Source organism: Dendrobates tinctorius, unplaced genomic scaffold, assembly GCF_039654945.1.
Source record: "Dendrobates tinctorius isolate UK_male_01 unplaced genomic scaffold, ASM3965494v1 ptg000016l, whole genome shotgun sequence".
Lineage (NCBI taxonomy): Eukaryota > Metazoa > Chordata > Amphibia > Anura > Dendrobatidae > Dendrobates > Dendrobates tinctorius.
In genome coordinates this window covers 54,006,856-54,029,716 of record NW_027361684.1, presented here as the reverse complement: position 1 = coordinate 54,029,716, position 22,861 = coordinate 54,006,856, and the positions used below count along the sequence as shown (strand labels likewise).

At 46.6% G+C, this 22,861-nt stretch overlaps 1 protein-coding gene across 11 annotated transcripts in view; it reads right to left on the bottom strand.

The window, feature by feature from the left end:
* MAP7D2 (MAP7 domain containing 2) overlaps positions 1-22,861 on the bottom strand; it is a 190,471-nt gene that overhangs the window by 92,242 nt on the left and 75,368 nt on the right. For 9 of the 11 annotated variants that reach the window (XM_073565861.1, XM_073565865.1, XM_073565858.1 and 6 more), the window contains exons 2-3: positions 15,349-15,426; positions 450-613 (exon numbers count right to left, since the gene is read on the bottom strand). In XM_073565861.1, the coding sequence (XP_073421962.1) occupies positions 450-613; positions 15,349-15,426 (242 nt within the window). The remainder of the gene's footprint in view (positions 1-449; positions 614-15,348; positions 15,427-22,861) is intronic. The other 2 variants (XM_073565864.1, XM_073565859.1) reach the window with 1 other exon arrangement.

The window sequence follows — 22,861 nt, the reverse complement described above, 5'->3', positions numbered from 1 at the left end:
GCGCAGTAGCAGCTATCAGATCATCAATAGTTGCTACTGCGCTTGTGCAGCCAACGCCATTTTCAAAGGGATCTCATTATGTAAACTAGGGGGCAGATCACTGAGGGCTCAGTGACCTGTCAGAAGCCAAACGCATGAAATCATAATCAGAGCACCACATGAAGACCCCCCACAAGCCGGGTAACTCAAAACTGAAAATAAAGATTAAATAACAACCACAAGACAGAGTTCATCCCCCAGGTATCATTTTAATCAGTATAACAGTGCCGACCTGACAGTGACAGTAGGTTACTGTGCACAATCCTGCTGACAGGTTTCCTTTAATTCAGACAAGGACATGGAGCCAGTCAAGTCGGCAATTTTAAATGGTTGTCTGAACTTAATTCTGCCAATTCTGAAAATTACTAAGGAAGAAGCTGTCATTCACAGGGGTAGAGGATGTCTCTTACTTCTTCCTCTCTTATTTTCAGCTTCCTCTTCTCTTCCACCGCTGCCCGCTTCTGATCCTCTCTCACACGCTGCTCTTCGAGCTTCTTCCATCGCTCTTCTATTTGTTTCTCATACTGTAGTTTTGCTCTCCTTTCTTTCTCCAAAATTTGTTGCTCTCTGACAGCTAGAAATAGAAAAGTGAATATACATTACATTAGAAAAATATTCAGGATTGAGAGTCCTCAGTAGTTGATACCTTTTAATGGCTAACTGAAAAGATGGTAACACATTGCAAGCTTTCGAGACTACTCAGGTCTCTTCATCAGGCTAGACTAATACAAAATCTGAAGTCACATATTTATGCACAATACAGCCTAGAAAAAATGCAATAGATAAGACAAGTGACGTGAAGCAGAACTATCAATATGGGAGAGGGAGAAACATAAATATAAACATTGGACCAGTTCATAGATAAGGAGTCCGGATGTTTTATGGTCCTCTGATTGGGGTCTAGTTCTGTGTTGTGATGCCCCCACACGGTTTTAAAAGGAAATTCCTTAATTGATGTAAAAAGACATAAATCCATGCGACACATTCATTCCAGCACTGAGAGTGTCAAAGTTCGTCATAAATTTGTACTCCCAAACTCGTCTCTCTCTCTGAGAATTGAAGTTACCTTTCAATACCAGTAATTTCATATCCACGCTGCTGTGATCAGGGATACAGAAATGTTTTGCCACAGGTAGATCCATTCTTTTTTCTCTTATTGTGTGGCGATGAGAATTCATCCTTGTTCTAAGCTTTTGCCCTGTCTCCCCCACATACAGACCCCCAGTTGGACATTTAGTACAAATAATTAAGTACACCACATTAGATGTAATGCAGCTGAAAGTACCTGCGATCTTGTAGTCCTGATGTGAGTTGGGGATCTTTATCTTGTCCGTGGTCATTATAAATGGACAGGTTTTACATTTTTTCTGGTTGCAAGGAAAGGTTCCTGCAGCTGTTGGAGAGGACAGGGAGCTTCTGACAATGATGCTTCTTAAATTTGGGGGCTGCCTAAAACACAGCAGTGGGGGGTCTGGAAAAATGGATTTCAATCGGGCATCTTTTTGTAGTAAAGGTTGTAATTTCCGTGCAGCTCCCCTTAGCACCTCCAGATTTGGGTGGTAGGTGACTACTAGAGGCACTCGGTTATTTTCTTCTTTAGCTTTGTAATTTAGCAGGTGATTCCTTGACAATCTGGTGGCTCTTGTAATTTGGTTTTCAGTTGTTCTTGGATGGTAACCCTGATTCAAAAAGGTCTTTTTGAAGCGACCAAGGTGTTTGTCTCTATCCATGGGGTTGGAACATATACGATTGTATCTGATGGCTTGGCTATAGATAATAGAGTTCTTTATGTGTTTTGGATGGAAACTGTCCCATTTAAGGTATGTTGGACGGTCAATTGGCTTCTGATACAGGGATGTCTCTATTTCATTGTTTTTTAGCTTAATGATGGTGTCCAAAAAATTAATCTCAGTACTGGAGTAGTTGAGTGTTAAATTGATGGTGGGATGAAATTGATTAAACTGTTCGTGGAACGTCTTTAGCTGTTGCTCAGACTCCGTCCAGATGATTAAAATATCATCAATGAAGCGGTAGTAGGCCAGGGGCCTGATGGCCTGATTATACATTACATTATAAATCGAAGATGAACCTTGTGTCACATACACACACACCAATCTGCACTGGGACAGGCAATGCAAACCTGATAACAGGAGAGCTGTGCGTTCTGTGAGAAAGGCCGCACTAAGTACAGGAGGCGAAACTGTGATACTTATATAAGAGTAAGGTCTGTATTGTGGTGTGAGGCGGTAGTGGTGGGCAAGGTAGTTGTCTCTTGCGTCCCGTCATGGTTCATGAAGCTGGGGTTCTGGGCTGGGTGTGTGGACTTGTGGTGTGGGGGCGCTACACTTTTGCAGGCCGCATTTAAACTGATGACTTGGGTTGGCCAGGACCAGGTGTTTGACAGTTCAGTAAGGGAGACCACCAGTCAAAAATAAACTTTTTACTCAGCGATAAATTGGTAGGGATTATATACAGGAGGTAGCACTTTCATTAACATTTTCCTTTCCTTTATGGAGCATTTTCCACATATCAATTTTATCCTCTATTCCCTCTTATCTTCAGCGTTCCTCTACACTTCACCACAGCCCAGCTCAATACTACAGTCCAGTTAGTAAGAGTCCTATTCTCAACCCGCGGTTCCGCGTATTCTCCCCCCTCTATATTGCTAGTATGGCTGGTACTCCTCTTCTCTGTCTCTGGAACTCACGCCCAGGGCACTCTCTTCGTCTTAGGCCAGCTACCTCTGCGAGTTATAAACTTAGGGCGTCCTGACCCATTACCCGTCTCCAATTGATCACTTTGTTCTTTTGGTCACTTTTCTCTCTACTAGGATTTCACCACCCTCAGGCTCTGTCTCCCATCTTGTTAGAGACACCAACATCATGTGGCACTGCTCACATCAGACCTTGTGTTTTTCCTTTACGCATACTGGGCCCTTTCTAACATTCTGACAGGAACTGTCTCAGGCCCTTCACCTTAGCCACTTCCATTATGGGCTAGTACCAAACATTAACTTTTGCTTTCCCTACTGTCAGGTAGCATACAACATTAACATCATTAAAGGAAACTTGTCATATGTTTTGGCAGATATAAGATGCGGCCACAGCCTTTCAGGGCTTATCTACAGAATTGTATAATGCTGTAGATAAGCCTCCAATCCGACCTGCAAGAGAAGAAAAAATCGTAGTTACTTACCGATAACGGTATTCCTCCAATCCCATTACGGCACCACGGAGAGAGGGGACCTGCCCCACGGGGACAGGAAACGTACCGATAAAAAGGCGGTACCTATTTCCCGCATCAGTTGTTTTACAGAGCATTAATGGAACTTCAGCCTAATACTAACACAACACTTAAGAAAAAAGGAATTTCTATAATTATTAAACTGTGTATAGGAGACACCACGTGACTTTCTGACTAAACTATATTTACAATAAGTGTGCACCCCATGCGTGTAGGGAGGGAATATACGGGTGCCGTCATGGGATCGGAGAAATACCGTTATCGGTAAGTAACTACGATTTTCTCCTTCCCCCATGACAGCACCACGGAGAGAATTGCAGAGACTATCTATTGGGGGGGGGACACCACTGACTCCAGCACCCTTCTACTAAAGGTTAGATCTGAGGAGGTGGCTAGGTCCAGCCGATAGTAGTTAAAGAAAGTTGAAGGAGAAGACCAAGTAGCGGCTCTACATATCTGCTCAATGGAGACGCTTGCTCTCTCCGCCCAGGAAGTTGACACCGCTCTTGTGGAATGGGCCGTTATTCTGCCTGGGATGTCCGCGCCTTCTGACGAGTACGACAAGGTGATGGCGTCCCTTATCCACCTCGCCAGTGTGCTCTTTTAATGCCTTTCGCCCTTTCTTTGGCCCCTGGAAGCAGACAAAAAGAGCCCTATCCTTCCTACACTCCCTGGTTGCCGCTAGGTATTCCATTAGGCATCTCCTGACATCTAATGTGTGTAGAGCTTCTTCTCCCTTGTTTTTGGGATTGGGGCAAAAGGAGGGGAGGGAGATTTCCTGGGTTCGATGGAATTGGGATGCTACCTTCGGCAGATATGCTGGGTCTCTTCTAAGTACCACCCTGTCATCCAGGAACTGTGTGAATGGAGGAAAGGCTGACAGGGCCTGGATGTCGCTAATTCTACGGGCCGATGTGAGGGCTACCTGGAGGGAGGTCTTGAAAGATATTAATTTCAGTGGTGTCCTCTGCAAAGGCTCAAAGGGAGGCTTGGTCAGGGCTGAGAGTACAAAGTTTAGATCCCAGGGAGGGGTGATTAGGGAAGACACGGGCCTGGATCTACTGACTGCCTTAATGAACCTGGACACCCAACGATTCCCTGCCAAGTCACAGTTGTATAGGGCCCCCAGGGCTGCCACTTGAACCTTTAGTGTGCTGGTAGCTAGGCCTTTCTCTAACCCCCTTTGTAGGAATTCTAAGATCTTTGATATGGGTACCTTCCCCTTTGGACTAGCCTTTGACACTGAAAGGAATTTCCTCCAGACCCTCCCGTACTGTTTAGTGGTTATTGGCTTCCTACTTCGCAGTAGCGTGGATATTACATTTTGGGAGAAGCCTCTGTTGTTTAATAGAGCCCTTTCAAATTCCAGGCCGTCATATGTGGGTTCTCCACTTGAGGGTGCAGTACTGGGCCCTGGGAGAGTAAGTTCGGGATATCCGGGAGGACCCAAGGATCGGAGATGGACATTCTCCTCAGCCAAGAGAACCACGTCCTTCTCGGCCAGAAGGGGGCTAATAATATTACCCTTGCTTTGTCCTCCCGAATCTTACTCAGAACTGATGGAATTAAGGCTATTGGTGGGAACGCATATGCCAGGGGAAAGTGCCAGGGGATCCTAAGGACGTCCAGGGCTACCGGGTCCCCGGATGGGTCTATGGAACAGAATATTTTCACTTTCCGATTCGTTTTGTTGGCGAACAGGTCTATGTTGGGTATCCCCCATAGCTTTGTGATCTGGTTGAAAACTTCCTGGTTCAGCTCCCATTCACCCTGCTTCAGCTGTGTGCGACTTAAAAAGTCCGCCATCACATTGTCTGACCCTTTTATGTGTAATGCCGTTAGTGAGCCTAGGTTCCCTTCTGCCAAGTGGAAAATTGACTTTGTCACTTCCATAAGGGTACGGGATCTCGTGCCCCCCTGATGATTCAAGTAAACAACTACAGTGCTGTTGTCGGAGAACACCCTTATGTGCTGGCCTTTGAGGGGATTTAGAAAAAAACAGGAGGGCGCGCTTCACCGCTAATAGCTCCTTCATATTCGAGAAGGCTGTCCTTTAGTTTTCTGTCCAGGCTCCTTGTGCTATCTGGTTGTCCCAGTGAGCCCCCCACCCCCTGGGGCTTGCGTCCGTATTAAGAATCTGAGAGACCGGTATTACCCAATGAACCCCCCTGGATAGGTTGGATGGTTTCGTCCACCACTGTAGAGAGCGAGCTGTTACGGGAGAGATGTTTAACTGCCCTTCTAAATTCCCGTGAAGAGAAATTTCTGCCTCTAGTATCTCCCACTGGAGATCTCTTGTATGAGCTTGGGCCCACTGGACCGCTGGTAGGCAGGCTGTCATTGAGCCGAGCAAGGAAATGGCCTTCCTGAGTGTCATTAGTGTCCGTGTTATTGCTCCTCTTGCTAGCTGCTCTATGTGTAACCTTTTCCCTTCGGGAAGGTGGCACTCCTGCCTGACGGAATCTATGGTTATGCCCAAATATTCCTGCATCTGGCTCGGAATTAACCGAGATTTCGGTAGGTTCAGCAGCCAACCTAGGTTGGACAAAAATTCCATAGTCTGGTTCAACTGGTCTCTGCAATGATCGGGGGAGTTGCCTACGATTAGGAAGTCGTCCAAGTATGGGACTATTAGGATGTCCTGTTCTCTCAAGTGCGCCATAACCTCCGATATGACTTTCGTGAATACTCTCGGGGCAATGGCCAGCCCGAATGGGAGGGCTTTGAATTGATAATGCTTTATTTCTACCCCTATCGTGACTGCTATTCTGAGAAACCAGCGGTAGTCCGAGTGTATGAGGACGTGATAGTATGCGTCTTAAGTCGAGTACTGCCATGTAACAAGCTGGAAACAATATCTTTACTGCAGACTTTATTGTCTCCATCTTGAATGGAGGAATCACTAGGCATTTGTTTAACTTTTTTAGGTTCATTATCGTCCTGAATGTCCCATCCGGTTTCTTCCGCAAGAAGATAGGGGAGTAGAAGCCTTCTCCTTTTTCTTGGTGGGGAACCTCCTGCAACACCGCTTTCTCCACCAGGGTCTGAAGCTCCCGTTGTACTGCAACTTGCTCTTCTATCGACTGCCTCTGTGGTGTCACTACGAAAGAGGGTTTGGGTGAGGTGTGGAATTTTAGTTTGAGACCTGTTTCTACGATGCTTAGTATCCAGGAACTGCTTGATATCTTTTCCCAGGTCGGGAAGAAGCTCAATCTTCCTCCTACCTGGAAGACACCTTCATTGGGATTGCTTCTTGTCTGCCGGTTTCCCGAACATGAACTCCTTCCCTTTGCCTCTTCTATCTTCCCACTTGAAGGGGAAATTGGATGGGTTAGGGAAAGACTTCTTTTTATCCCCCGCTTTCTCAAGAATGTCATCCAGTGTAGGCCCGAAAAGGAATTCCCCTTCACAGGGGATGGAGCACAACTTTGTTTTTGTTTGCAGGTCTCCCGTCCAGCACTTGAGCCATAGAGCCCTTCGTGCTGCGTTCGAAAATGAGGCTGCTCTGGCTGTCAACCTGATTGAGTCCGCGGATGCGTCCGCTCTAAATGCCGCTGCTCCTCTCATTAACGGGACGGATTCCAGGATTGCTCCCCTTGGCATTTTGGTCCTTAGTTGGTCATCCAGCTGGTCCAGTCACACCATCAGGGCTCTGGCTGTGCAAGTGGCAGCTATAGCGGGTTTTAGTCCACCTCCGTCTGCCTCCCAGGCTCCTTTTAGGAATGTATCCGCTTTCTTATCCATAGGGTCTTTCAGTGTCCCCATGTCCTTGAACGGCAGAGAAAATTTTTTCGAGGCCTTTGCTATCGCTACATCCACATTTGGTGCCTTATCCCAAAACGAGCAGCTTGGTTCTTCAAAGGGGTATTTCCTTTTTGGTGCTAGGAGGCCTTTCTTCTCTGGCCTTTTCCATTCCCTCTGTATGAGCGCCTGGAATTTATCGTTCATGGGAAATGACCTCCTTTTCTTCTGCTCCAACCCACTAAACATGGCATCCTGGATAGTCCTTTTAAGCCTGGTGTGTACTAGCCCCATAGTGGTTCTGATAGGTGACAGTCCGCGCTATGCCCCCTGTGCGCTTTTAAGCCACGTGAGGGCGAGTTCCACAAAGAAAATTTTTTTTTTGTATGCGCGCCCCAGCTGGTTTGCGATGCCCCGCCCTCCGTGTGTGCACCCCACAGTTGCTCCCAGTGGTGAATTGCACGGACGACGGCGCCTCCTCCTGCCCTCAGGCGCGTGAGTGTCGCCGCCCCGTGCGTGCGCACCACCGCCGGCCTTCCCAGAGGTGCACTGCGCGGTTGGCGGCGTCCTCTTGCCGCCTCGCCCTGAGCGTGCACACCGCCAGCTTTCCCTGAGGTGCATTGCGCGGGTGGTGGCGTTCCCCGGCCTCTGCCACCTCACGCGAGCGCACCACCGCCGGCTCCAATGGTGTCCTGCTTGGCAGCAGCGTCCCCCCCCGGCGCGCATGGGGATACCTGCGCCTGCTGGCGCACTCCCACCCCGGTACCTGCTCCGGCAAAGGGCCGCTTCCGGCCACCATGGAAGGACGCCATCCTGAGGGAGGACAGATCGTCCTGCTGCCGTCTCTCCCCCCAGCACACCCTGGAGGCCCACTGACCCCCAGTGGTGGCGCCTCGGGTAACCGCCCCAGCTGGGACAGGGGGCTCCCGCTGCCATCCACCAGACTGGTCGGCCCCGGCATCCGGTAAGTCTGTAGGTTCCCTTATGGGGACAGGAAACCAACTGATGCGGGAGAGAGGTACCGCCTTTTTATCGGTAGGTTTCCTGTCCCCGTGGGGCAGTTCCCCTCTCTCCGTGGTGCCGTCATGGGGGAAGGTGATATAAGTTTTATTATACTCACCAGCAGAGCAGGTCCGGTGCCTCCCATCTTCTTGCGATGCCGCCCTCCTGCTTGCTCCATGGCTCCCCGGCATCGCGCTCCTGCGAAGGCGTACTTCTCTGCTCTGTTGAGGGCAGAGTAAAGTACTGCAGTGCGCAGGTGATGGGCCTCTCTGACCTTTCCCGGCGCCTGTGAACTGCAGTACTTTACTCTGCCCTCAACAGGGCAGATAAGTACGCCTGCGCAGGAGTGCGATGCTGGGGACCATGAAGCAAGCAGGAGGGCGGCGAATTATAAGATGAGAGGCGCCGAACCCGAACCAGCAACACCCATCGGACCTGACCGCCGTGAGTATAATAAGTTATTTTTCTTAGCTTTCAGGTTGGATCGGGGGCATATCTACAGCATTATAGAACTCTTTGACACATGGTTAACACATGGTAAGGTTTTTAATATTAGACAGTGTGGGACTGTCCCGATCAGAGTCACCTTGTCGTTAGTGGGACGGCTTTTATGCCATTTTTTTTTTTTTTAAACACAAACTTTATTTCAAATTTTCATTAACAATGCACCGTTTCATATATTAAAACGTATTTCCAATGAACAGGCAATAACTTAGCCTATCCTCCTCCCATCCAACCCTCCCTTAAGCAAACCCTAGTCATCGTACATTTTCGGTAACCCCCCTCGCAACTTCGCACACACTTTATGCCTAGACCACTTGGAAAACACAGATTATAAGCACCACCTCTGTGATATAGCATCACATGTTTTATCCCCCGTCCCCACCCAGACCTTACATCTCACCTTCATTAATCACCTTCAATTTCCCCAAATTGCCATGGATATCTTCCAATATATACCATTCTGTATACTTAAAGGGAGTTACTATTTTCCTTATTTCCTCTTCACCGCACTGTTGCACTATGAAATTCCTCCATTTTTTGAAAAATTTACCCGTCAGGCCCTCCTTATTCCTTTCCGCCTCCAGCTGTTCGATTCTGAGTAATGATTTAATCTGCCTCAACACTTCTTCCTCTGACGGCACACTTCCTTCCAGCCATTTGGACAATAAAGCCCTTTTGCCTATCATAGCCACTCCATGAAACAATTTTGGTAATTTGGGCCTCTGGTCACCCCCTCCTGCTATTATTTGCCCCTTGTTCCTATAATGGAAGATCCACAGCAATGGATCCATTTAGACTTCCACACTCCCCACTTTTTGTAAAAATGTTTGCAATCTTTTCCAGAATTTCTGGCTCTCTGGGCATTGCCAGATCCCATGAAACAGGTCCGTTTTTGGCCATTTACATTTGGGACAATGGATCACTCTGCTTATCTGTTGTGTGATTGGGATATTAAAACCATAGATTGCTCTATGCATCAACCGGAATTGTGTATCACTCCACCCTTCATTAATCACCTCCTTCCTCATTGTCATCCACCCCTGCAATATCTTGTCCCCCACTTCGACGTCCTCTAATTGTCTTGCCCATGCTCTCCAGATTTGTTCTGGGCATATTGGAATCAAAACCTCTCTCATAGCTTTATATAAAGCTGAAATAGTATTCTCATGTCTATCTTTCATAATAATTCGGTCCATGTCATTTGTCACCTGTTCCATACTAACATCCCTCAATTGTGACATTAACCCTTTTTCTATCTGTTTGTATTGAAGGATTTGGAATGTGGATAGCCCATATTTTGTCACTATTTCCTGGTATGTCAGCCACCTGTTCTCCGTTTCATGTAATAGATACGTCACCCCTTCTATCCCTTTACTCCTCCATTCTGAAAATAATTTATTGTCCCTTCCCGCTGGGAAATCTGGGAATTTCCATATATTTAGATGTTTGGAGATTCTCCAGGACAAACCAAATTTTTTTCTTACTGCTTTCCAAGCCATCACCGTATCTCTACATACCAGTGAGTGTTTGATTTTCTTCGGTATGTTAGCCAATGACGTGTGAAGTAATGCCCCCAAATCCCAGGGTCTACAGAACTCACTCTCTAAACGTATGTCTGAGTGTCCGTTTGTCTTCCTTAACCAGTCTATGACGTGCCTCATCAGGCATGCCAAGTTATACCCTCTAATATTTGGCATTTTGATGCCTCCTTTTTCCAAAGATTGCATTAATTTTTCCGTTTTGATTCTCGGTCTTTTCCCCCTCCACAAGAATGTCGAGAATGCTTTATTCAGTCTATTTATGTCTGTATGCTTCAATAACATGGGGATTGTCTGCATTGGGTAGAGTAATTTTGGAAAACTCATCATCTTCAAAAGATGATTTCTACCTAGTAATGATAGCGGCAGCCCCTCCCACATCTTTAGTTCCCGTTCTATTTTTTGTATCAAAGGTTTGTAGTTCAATTCGTATATTGACGCTGTTGTACGTCCCATCTGTATTCCCAAATATTTAAGGTGAGACCGTGCTATCGGTATCCCAGAGATGCCATCTCTTGTTCCCTCGTCAACCATCAGTTTCATCTTTTGCTCACACAGAAACAAAATTTCACACTTTGCTCTGTTCAATTTAAAGCCTGATAATCCCCCAAACTCCTCTATCTGTTGTGTCACTTTTGGGAGATCCCTCTGAGGATTGTTCATAAATAGTATGATATCATCCGCAAATAGGGCTGAACGCAATTGTTCCTTCCCGACCCTAATACCTTCAAAACAATCTCCTTCATTTAACAGTCTAGACAAAGGCTCAATGGCCAGATTAAACAGGAGGGGTGACAGTGGACATCCCTGTCTAGTCCCTTTGCTCAATGGGAAAGATCTCGACAGGAACCCGGGCATCGCCACCCTCGCCTGAGGATTCGCATACAATACCCCTATGAATGTACGAAAGGCTCCCCGTATCCCCATATTGTCTAGTACCGTCTCCAGCCATGACCACCCCACGCTATCAAACGCTTTCTCAGCATCAAGTGTGACCATGGCTGGACACTCCTCCTTTTGAAGATCCCTATGTCTAATGGCATCCATTACCAGCATAGCCCTCCGCACATTCGTCACCGCTGCCCTCCCCTTAACGAACCCCGATTGTGCCGGTAATATTAAGTTTGGTAGTATCTCCGCCAATCTATTGGCCATCAATTTGGCCAAGATTTTGAGATCTTGGTTTAACAATGAAATTGGCCTATAGTTTGCTGGGTTATCTAGATTTCTGTCTCCCTTGGGTATCAATTTTATGTACGCAGTGTTAAGGTGTCCCGAAATTCCCCCTCCTCCCATTATTTTGTTATACATTCTAGTCAGGATCGGTGCTACCTGCTCTCTCATTACTTTATAAAATTCCCCATTAAACCCGTCAGGTCTCGGTGCCTTGTGTACGTTCAGATCCCCTATTACCGTCTGTACTTCTTCTAATGTTATTTCTGCGTTCAATCTAGACAGCTCTTCCGCATTGATTTGCGTGAGTTTTATGCTTTTCAACCAGTCATTTTCCCTGCCAACCGTCTCTTCCCCCTTACTATATAATTTTGCATAATAATCCCCCAGAAACTCGGTAATCTCTTGTGGGCTTGTGGATTTGCTTCCGTCCGGTCTAGTCATGTTAGTTATCAAAGTCATTGGTCGTCGCCCTTTTGCCAGATTGGCCAACAGTCTCCCTGCCTTATTGCCAAATTTGTGCAAATCAACTTCCTGCTGTGATCTTATCAGATCCTCCCTTTTCCCCGCCCAGGATTGAAATTCCTGACTTGCTGCTTTCCACTCCTCCTTTGCCTCTTGTGTCTTGTTTTCTAGATACCATGTATACTTCTCTCTGAGGGTCTCACTTGCAGCCTGGTATTGTTTGTGGGTATGTTTCCTAAGTTTAGCTACATGTCCCATCAATCTTCCCCTTAATACTGTTTTTGCTGCTTCCCAGAACAACATTATATCCGCCTCATGTTCACTATTGTTTCTGCTATAGTCTTCCCACCATTCGTTCAGTGTTTTGGCAAATTCTTTGTCTCCAAGTAGAAACGACGGAAACCTCCACAAGTAGTCCGTCCCCCTCAGTGTTGTATCAGTAATTTCTAGAAGCACCGGGCTGTGATCCGATATCACCATATCTCCAATATCCACATCCCTTACCCTATGCATCAGAAATTGGTCTACCAAAATGTAATCAATCCTAGACCACGCTTCGTGTGGATGCGAGTAATGAGAGTATTCCCGGTCATTTGGGTGAAGCATTCTCCAACTATCTTTTAAATTTGTGTCCTCCAAAAGCTTGACCATTAATCCTTTTACCTCCCTAATTGGTCTGCCGTCATCTCTACTATATCTCTTATCTTCCCCCCTTGAAACCACTGCATTAAAGTCCCCTCCGACTATCCGTTTGAGTTCTGTGTCTTTTCCCAGTTCAGTAGTGATAAAGTTAAAAAATGAAGTTTGTTCATTGTTAGGGGCGTATATGTTATATATATCAAACTCTCCCTGTGGACTGGTAAGCTTGATGCAAATATACCTCCCTTCTTCATCATTGTTCTGAGACACTATCTTGTGATTAAAATTTTTGTTAATTAGAATCATCACCCCTGCCTTTCGTCCCAGGGAGCCTGACCCAATTACTTTTCCCACCCATAGTTTCTGCATACGGAAGAAATCCCCCTGGGGTAGGTGTGTCTCCTGTAGTAATGCTATATCGACTTTCAGTCTTTTGAGTTGTCTCAATATCATCATGCGTTTATGTGGTGACTTCAGTCCTTTCACATTCCATGTCACTATTTTAACCATTGTCCCAATTTCTCAAGTATTTCACGTCGACATGTGGTCTTTCATATGTGTGGTATTGTGATCCCTCCAAGCATTCGGTGTGTCCATAACGTTGCTTTCCCTGAACCCATTTGCTCATCCTAAATCTATCATCAACTAACAACCCCTCAACTATCCCCCCCTTTACAATCAGTCGTCTCTTCACTTCCATTTTTTCTGTGATGCTCCTGGCTCCGCAATTCCCTCTCAGCTCACTGATTAGTAATTACCCATAGCCTATCCCCCATTCTTCTGCTCCCCACCATATCAAGGCAAGGCCTTCTTGGTCAATAATCTTGTCAACATACAATACCCCCCCCCCCCTTTCCCATACACCTTATTCGGTGCCTCTGAACCCAGTCTCCCTCTCCTTCCTACCGGTATGGTCCTCCCAGCACCCAATAGAGAGACTCGGAAGAGAAGCCCGGACCCCCATGAACGCCAAAGCTCCTCCACCCCCCAAAGTGCGTAGGATCTCGGGATCCATAGAGACCATATAGCAGGGGAGAACCAAAGTGATGGATCAAGAAAAGGAAGAAAAAAAAAAAAAAAAAAAAAAAGTGTACACCTCTACTTTCCATCATTCCCCCCCCCCACCGGTCCCCCAGTTCGGTCCAAAGTGATATATCTTCTCCTTAAAATCTCTCTCAAGGCGCTCCTCTGCCTCGGTCTCCAGATTTCCATGACGGCTATCTTCTTTCATTGGGATTCTTCGTATGGAGCTCCGTCCCCTCCTCTCTCCTCTCCCTCCATTCGTTCTGTCCCTCTTCTCGAACCTCCCCCTCACTTTCCCCACATCGACCATCCCTCCTCCCCGAAGATTTTCTTGTCTGGTCACTGTCCACTGCCTCCTCCATCCATCTCTCCGCCTCTTTCAAGTCCTTTGTCACAAAAAAAGATCCATCTTGTCTTGTCACTCTCAGTAGGGCAGGGTAGAGCAACTGGAACTTTATACCTTTGTGGTACAGTGTAGTGCAGATCTTGCTGAAGGTCTTCCTTTTCCGGGTGACCTCTGCCGAATAATCTCCAAATATCAATACTTTATGTCCTTGTAAAAACAATGGGATCCTCCTTCCTCTAAATGCTCGCAGTAACTCTTCTTTGTCCTTATATTCCAGGTATTTTATTATGACTTGGCGCGGTCTGGCTGTGCCAGTCGTCCCCACGTTGTCTTCCTTTCCGCTCGTTCTCCACATGCCTGGACTGTCTCTTACAGGACCCACTCTTATGCCATTTTTGAACAAAAACAGTATTACTAAGAACTCTGTTATTTAAAGGGAACCTGTCACCCCCCCCAGGGCGCTTTTTAAGTAAAAGAGCCACCTTCAGCAGCACCAAGGCTGCACTCTGTGAAGGTGGCTCTTCTGTTTCTGACCCCTAGTAACGCTGAAATATCGACTTTTATAAATAGCTCCTCATACCTGTAATGTGTCTCATTGGTATGGTGTGTCCCCCTGAAGCAGCCGCTTCCCATCCGTCCATCATGCCTGTGTCGTGTTCCTTGGGTGCCGCCCACCATCTGTCCATCATGCCCCTTGTCTTGAGCCTGGGCACCGCGGGATCTGGGGCCTCAGCAACACGCAGGCGCAATAGCCTGATGTCAGTTCTCGGGCAGTGCGCACTGCGCATGCCCGAGAACTCGTCACAGCGCAGGCATTAAAAACAGGAGGAGGAGGTGGTGGCGCACAGGGGCACAAGACACAGGCATGATGGACGGATGGGAGGCGGCTGCTTTAGGGGGACACACCATACCTATGGGACACATTACAGGTATGAGGGCCTATTTATAAAAGTCGATATTTCAGCATTACTAGGGGTCAGAAACAGAAGAGCCACCTTCACAGAGTGCAGCCTTGGTGCTGCTGAAGGTGGCTCTTTTACTTAAAAATGCCCTGGGGGGGGGTGACAGGTTCACCTCAAGCCAAGCTCAGTTTTTGTGTTTTTTCTTTGTATTTTTTGCATTCTGTGCAAGCCGGGGTGTGGCCTCCCTCTCCTGAGATGGAAATTGTATTTAAGGCTTCCCTAGACTGGTGTTCCACTGGCTGGGACCCGGTCCTTTTGTCTGCCCTTATTCACACACTGAGGTCGACTTTGACACATGGTAAGGTTTTTAATATTAGATAGTGTGGGACTGTCCCGATCAGAGTCACCTTGTCACGGTGGGATGGCTTTTATGCTATTTTTGAACTCTGTGTTACAGCAGGATTTTTGCTCATTTTGTCTTTTGTAGGTTTTATAAGCATTATACAACATATTTTTTCTTCAAGAAGGATCATTGGGCAATATGTCCAAATCCTTATAGGGCCACAAAATCATGTACAACACATTTGCTAAAATAAAGGGGCAATCCATTTTTTCTTAACAATCATTACGTTGATAAAATCCTTACCAACACACTGTTACAGTATATAAATTGGATACAATGGAGTCTCCTCCATCTTGAAAAAAAGAAGTGATAAGAAACAAGGAAACTTACCAAGACATTTCTCCCTTTCTTCCCGTCTTTCTCTGGCTAGCCTCTGTCTTTCATCAGTCTTGAAAAGACTATCCATGCCTTGAAAATAAGAGGTATAAGTTAGTATTTATATATCTTTATTATGCCAATATTTATTTTACTATCTTTTGAAATGCTTATTTTTTTTATACAGTTTTAATTGCATGTGCACGTGTCCAGAATGGGACGAGGGGCGTAAACCACAGCGCATCTCCACTGAGAGTAAATTCAACATGCCTTATCATCCTCATCCATCCCCTCCCACAAAATAGGCCTAATATTTGTTGTGCAAAACCAGATGGTTTAGGTCGCATTGTAGGCGGTTATCATCTTATTAAAGGGATAAAATTGCAAAGTGCCTGCAAAAACAAACAACTTTGCAATTTACCTTATATTAAAAAATCATGTTCTGTTCTCCAGAACACAAGAATTTGAAATTCTGCGGTGTATAATCCATTTCCAAGGTTACAGGCCACCTCTGCTTGCAATAGCTGCTATGCGCCAACTACCCCTGCCCCGCTGTTTTTCCCATGCTGTAGACGTAAAGCTGCCTCTACTAGCAGCCACAACAATTCAGCCATGCTCCTGCCCGAACTGTGAATCTTCAGGAGCGCACTGTCACTTGGCAAGCAGGTACATGCGAGGCAGGGGAGCTCCAGAAGATAGGACCATGAGACAACCCATTTAACCTATATGTGCAAGTTACACATCTAAACGGCAAATGTTCACTTCTATTAATGGATCTACAGATTCCATACACAATTACCTTGAAACTAGAAAAAAAAAACACAATAAAACACTTGGATTAGGTGTAATATGACTAAAAACTTTGCAGCTCCAATAAACTTCATTAGATGGATTCAACCACCTGCAAAATCACTTCTTCATTGGAGCCACAGAGGAAATGCTGAAACAAAGAGGGTCACAAGACACTTATTCTAGTAATAGGAGAAGACCCTAGAAGTGGTACTAGCACTTATGCCATTTCTTGTGGATACGTCATAAATGTTAAAGGGATCCTTTAAAAAAAAATACACACCTCCAACAGCTGGAACTCCACAGGACAGCCTGCACAGCTTGCAGTGTAAACCTACGGATAATTGTAATACACTGCTCAAAAAAAATAAAAGGAACACTTAAACAACAGAATATAACTCCAAGTAAATCAAGCTCCTGTGAAATCAAACTGTCCACTTAGGAAGCAACACTGATTGACAATCAATTTCACACGCTGTTGTGCAAATGGAATAGACAAAAGATGGAAATCATTGGCAATTATCAAGACACACTCAAAGGAGTGGTTCTGCAGGTGGGGACCACAGACCACATCTCAGTACCAATGCTTTCTGACTGATGTTCTGGTTACTTTTGAATGTTGGTTGTGCTTTCACACTCGTGGTAGCATGAGACGGACTCTACAACCCACACAAGTGGCTCAGGTAGTGCAGCTCATCCTGGATGGCACATCAATGCGAGCTGAGGCAAGAAGGTTTGCTGTGTCTGTCAGCATAGTGTCCAGAGGCTGGAGGTGCTACCAGGAGACAGGCCAGTACACCAGGAGATATGGAGGGGGCTGTAGGAGGGCAACAACCCAGCAGGAGGACCGTTACCTCCGTTTTTGTGCAAGGAGGAAGAGGAGGAGCACTGCCAGAGCCCTGCAATATGACCTCCAGCAGGCCACAAATGTGCATGTGTCTGCACAAATGGTTAGAATCCGACACCATGAGGATGGTCGGAGGGCCCAACATCCACAGATGAGGGTTGTGCTCACAGCCCAACACCGTGCAGGACGCTTGGCATTTGCCACAGAACACCAGGATTAGCAAATTCACCACTGGCGCCCGGTGCTCTTCACAGATGAAAGCAGGTTCACACTGAGCACATGTGACAGACGTGACAAAGTCTGGAGACCCCGTGGAGAACAATCTGTTGCCTGCAACATCCTTCAGCATGATCTGTTTGGCAGTTGGTCAGTAATGGTGTGGGGTGGCATTTCTTTGGAGGGACAAACAGCCCTCCAAGTGCTCGTCAGAGGTAGCATGACTGCCATTAGGTACCGAGATGAGATCCTCAGACCCAGGCCCGGATTTAGGGGGGGGGGGGGCAAGGGGCCCAGGCCCTGGGCCACCCACCAAGTGGGGGCCTCCCACAATATAGGGATAAATATCTCAAAACATGTAAAATACATGTCTCTCTTTGCTGTGAACCGTTTCTAAAGATAAGAAACAAAAGAGAAACTATTGAAAGTGTAGGGACCTCGCTACGGTCCTACATCTCAGTGGCTGGCGCAGAGTGGCAGAGTCATGGCACCTGCGTCAGCATCTACTAACCTGGCTAGCCAGACTTCCTTAGTACCCTGTACCGAATGCTTAGCTTATGGCATGCGGCAGCCGTCTCCGATCCCAACAGAAGCTTCTAGGCGCGCCGCTCTACCTATTCAGCTATATCGCTCCCTCGGATTAGATCAGATGAGAGTTTGTTCAGTTCAGCTATCTTCCAGGAAGGAGGCGGAGCCACGATGTCGGCGCGAGAAGAAGATTCTCCACATCGGAGCGTGGCAGGACTTCACTCTGGATCTTCAGTCACTGAAGATCCAGAGTGAAGTGGTTCAGTCTTCACAGTGTCATGGTGGGCGAGTATGATCTCTGTCTGTGTGTGTGTGTCTGTGTATCTTTCTTGCAGCTCCTGTCCTACACAGTACCATACTGTGTATACAGGTCCACACTATATCCTGCACCGTGTTTTCAATAACCATAACATAGTCCAGGCGGTTTATTCATCATCATAAACCAAAGCAATATCATAAACTCCATAGATTCAGCATATAAACAGCAGAGCGTCCATTATAGCTTCACTCTGTAAACCCTGTGTTCACACAGGTTGTACAATGTCCAGCATACAGGCTCTCTTAGCCTCATTTATCTCACCCACGTCCGGGTCTCTCATGGTTCCTTTAGCATACTACAGAAGTCCATTCCCTCCAGGGAACTCCCAGGCACGTGCAGTCATTAACACAGCGTTCACTTGCTGTCAGAAGGCAGCCCCATATCACTCAGACGGGACCTTCCACACTGGACCAACCAGGTCCCAGCATTCACCCCCATGTGACCTACCCTGGCCACATTATATGGTCCACCCCTTTTTGGGTTACCACCCCAATTTGAGTCACTGCCCCTTCTGGGACTCCACCCCCTTTTGGGTTACCACCCCGATTTGGGCCACTGCCCCCTTTCGGGATTTCCCCATGTCCATTATACTGTATTTCTCAGACCACCGTTCACACAACACAGTTTATGTCTCTTAACGATACCACACAAGTCCTTGTTGGCACCACCACAGCTCCTGCTGTCACCGATCACCGACACCACCGGTTGCTGTTCACACACAGCGGCTGGTGTCCTCTTCGTAACCCCGGCGAGTTACAGGAAGCCGCTTGTTCCCTTCATAACCCTGCCGAGTTACCGGAAGCAGCTTGTCCCCTTCGTAACCCTGCCGAGTTACAGCAAGCCGCTTGTCACCTTCTTGACTCCCACTGAGCCACCACAGGCTGAGTTGAGAAAAGAAGCAAAAAAAAAACAACACCACACAAAAAACTCACGTGTCCTGTCTGTGTGCTATTCAGGACGTACCGTCTCTGCCTGAGACCGTCCAACACACAGGGCGCACCGGGTGCTATTCAGGGAGCGGCCCTCCTCCCAGGGTTTCCCAACACACTGGCTTCACCAGGTCCAGGGGGTTAGCGGGTGCTCTTCAGGACATCCGTCTCCTGAGACTGCCCAACACTCATGCCTCACCAGGTCCAAGGTCATACCACGTGCTCCAGGGATCCGATTCTTCTCCCAGAACCTCCCAACACTGACCCTCCAGGACCTTGCTCACTGAACCCTCCAGGTACACAGTCTTTATCACTGACCCCAGTCAGTACAACACGAACACCTGTTCGTTACCTGTGTTGGCCACATAGGTCCTCGGATACCTCTTCTCCACAGAAGCACCCTATCAATCACCAGTCTCTTTCTCACTGACCCCGGTCAGTACAACTCGGTTTTCACGACCGTCATATTGCTGGCAGCGCAGGTTCTCGGACCCCTCTACCGCAGAGGTATCCTATAAGTCTCTTTCTCCTGGGGAAACGGCCGCACTGGGCTCACCGATCCGGACAGTGCCTTACTCACTAGGCCGCCCCATGGTTCTAGAACCACAGCCTGGCAGTGGCTTCCCCAACCGTCAGCCCTCCTGGCTCAGCGTTGCCCTTAGCAACCGACGTTGCAGTCCTCTTCTGTTGCTCCCAGCAACAAGGCTACAACAATGCCCGCATTCTCCACCAATTGTGATGTAGCGCTGTCATTCAGATAGGGGATTCTCGCTAGGCAGCGAACAAAACACATCCGGCACCGTGTTTTCAATAACCATAACATAGTCCAGGCGGTTTATTCATCATCATAAACCAAAGCAATGTCATAAACTTCATAGATTCAGCATATAAACAGCAGAGCATCCATTATAGCTTCACTCTGTAAACCCTGTGTTCGCACAGGTTGTACAATGTCCAGCATACAGGCTCTCAGCCTCATTTATCTCACCCACGTCCGGGTCTCTCATGGTTGCTTTAGCATACTGCAGAAGTCCATTCCCTCCAGGGAACTCCCAGGCACGTGCAGCTATTAACACAGCGTTCACTTGCTGTCAGAAGGCAGCCCCATCTCACTCAGACGGGACCTTCCACACTGGACCAACCAGGTCCCAGCATTCACCCCCATGTGACCTACTCTGGCCACATTATATGGTCCATAGCCACGCCCACCGGGTCAAATGACTGACCTCATCACAGGTCCTTCAAGCCTTTACACACTTTACAATAGTGCTTTAAACACACCCCCTGGGTGGGTTTGTAGGTAACCAGGCCCACCCATCTCTCTAGTTACCTGGAGACTTCTCCCTTACACATTGAAACAACACCTCAGCAGTATCACTGCTGATCAACACATAAGTCTCCATCCCAAAGCCACCCACTTTGAGATATATAACGGCCATTCAGTATTCTGCCATTCATCCTTTCTCCTGGGACATCCACACAGCGCCCCCTAGCGGACTCAGTGGTTACTACACCACAGTATATAGTGTGGATCTGTTTACAGTATAGTGCTGTGTATACACTTTATACAGCCCCATAGCCTCTATTCTATATACAGCCAGCACAGCAACAGCCTCTGATATATACAGCCAAGTAAATAGCCTCTGATATATACAGCCCAGCAGCAGCCCCATATATATATATATATACACACATACATACACACATACATACACACACACACACACACACACACACACACACATATATACATACACACACATATATACTGTACACATACACACACACACACACACACACACACACACCAGAAGCCTCTCATACATATACAGCTCTGCAAAAGCCTCTCATATATATACAGCCCAGCAGCAGCCTCTGACATATAGAGCCCCACAGCAGTCTTTGATCTAGACAGCCTTTCAGGACTTCAAGGGTTGACAGGGTCATTTTGTTACTTTTAGATTACCATCATGGACAATCGTGAAGGAGATAGGCACAGACATCGCACAAGAATTTGGGGGTCTGGGGCTCCTAAAAGATGTAAGGCAAAAGAAGCAACAATGAAATCAACAGAAGAGATAGCGAAGACAAGAAAATTGGATGAGTTTTTCACTGTTCATTCAAGGCAAGTGTCGGAAAGGAGTAATGACCTTGTAGAATCTGATCAACCTGACAATGCTTCAGTGGAAAAAGTTGTTGATCCTGGCAAAGAAATAGCTGAAATAGTAATGTGTACAACGGAAGAACACAAAGGAAAGGAGACTGCTAGTGGCATATCTTATGAAGAAGGTGAAGTTGAGGGCCCACCAGGGGGTGATGACATTGGACTTTGGCCATCCATTATTTCAGAACAGATGGGAGATTACTAGCTGAAAAGGGGTGTATCAACAATCCAGCACTGTGATGAAAGTTTGTTCATTGCACACTCGGTTCAGCAACCTAGAAAGGACCGCAATATTCCAAGGATGTGCACATTTGGGCTTTTCCGTCGTCAAAATCATAATGGAGAAGTCATAACGAGGAATTGGTTATGCTTCTCTCCCTCTAAAGGACGTATTTACTGCTTCACGTGCAGATTGATGTGCTTTATTAAAGCACCTGAGTCTTCTCAGCTTTCGTCTAATGGATTCTGTGATTGGAAACATTCACAAGAACGTATAAAAAGTCATGTGCAGTCAGTGGAACATCTGAACTCTACAATTGCTTTCAATATGAGGTTAAAACCGAATGGGCAAATTGATACGGAGCTAACACAACAGGTCGAGGCTCAGGAGCATTATTGGAGGTCAGGTCAGTATTGAAATGAGTAGTAAATGTTATTTAGTTTATTGCTGAGCGTGGCTTAGCATTTAGAGGAGATAACGAATTGGTTGGATCACCGAGAAATGGAAACTTTCTGGTCATTCTTGAACTCATCGCCCAGTACGACGACTTTCTTGCACAGCATATCAAAACTCAAGCCAGTCGCGGCAAGGGTCATACAAACTACCTGTTATCTACAATTATGGAAGAAATGATCAATGTAATGGGCGAACAAGTCCGCTGAGAAATTATTTCTCGAGTTAACAAATGAAAATACTACTCCATCCCTTTGGACTCCACACCCGATGCAGCTCACGCTGACCAACTAACCCTTGTATTGAGGTATATGGAGATTGATGGCCATGTGGAACTCTTGTAACATTCATGGCAAACAAAGGCCATGGGGCTCAAGACATGTTCAATGCCTTGTTGGAATTTTTGAAGAGACATGACCTAGACCTGGGAAACTGCCGCAATCAAAGTTATGACAATGCATCTGCAATGAGTGGCAAATACAACAACCTGCAAGCCAAAAAGTGAGAGCGAAGAACAATCTTGCATCCTAGATTCCTTGTACGGCACACTCTCTTTAAATCTGGTTGCTAAAAATGCTGTAGAAAGCTGCTCGAGTGCTGTACATTTTTTGACTTCCTTGAAAAGCTGTTCCTCTTCTTCACAGTTTCAACGCATTGGCATCATCTCCTGACAGAGGCTTTGAAAAATATTGACTCAGCAACAGCATTGACTCTCAAACGTGTCACAACAACGTGTTGGTCCTGCAGAGCAGACGCTACTAAAGCCCTTAAGCATGACTATCAGCAGATTAAAGATGTACTTAAACAGATTGCTGATGACTTTGAAGAAAAAAGCTGTGTACGGTGTGAAGCAGAAGGACTGTTAAGACAAATGAATCAGCTTGAAATTGGAACTAACACCACCTTCTGGAATAAAATCCTGCAAAGAACAGATGTTACTAGTAAAAATCTACAAAACGCAAAACTCGATCTAAACACTGCTGTGGCATCACTGACCAGCTTAAAAAACTATGTCGCATCAATGCATGACTCCTTCAAAATTTATGAGAAGCAAGGTGAAGAG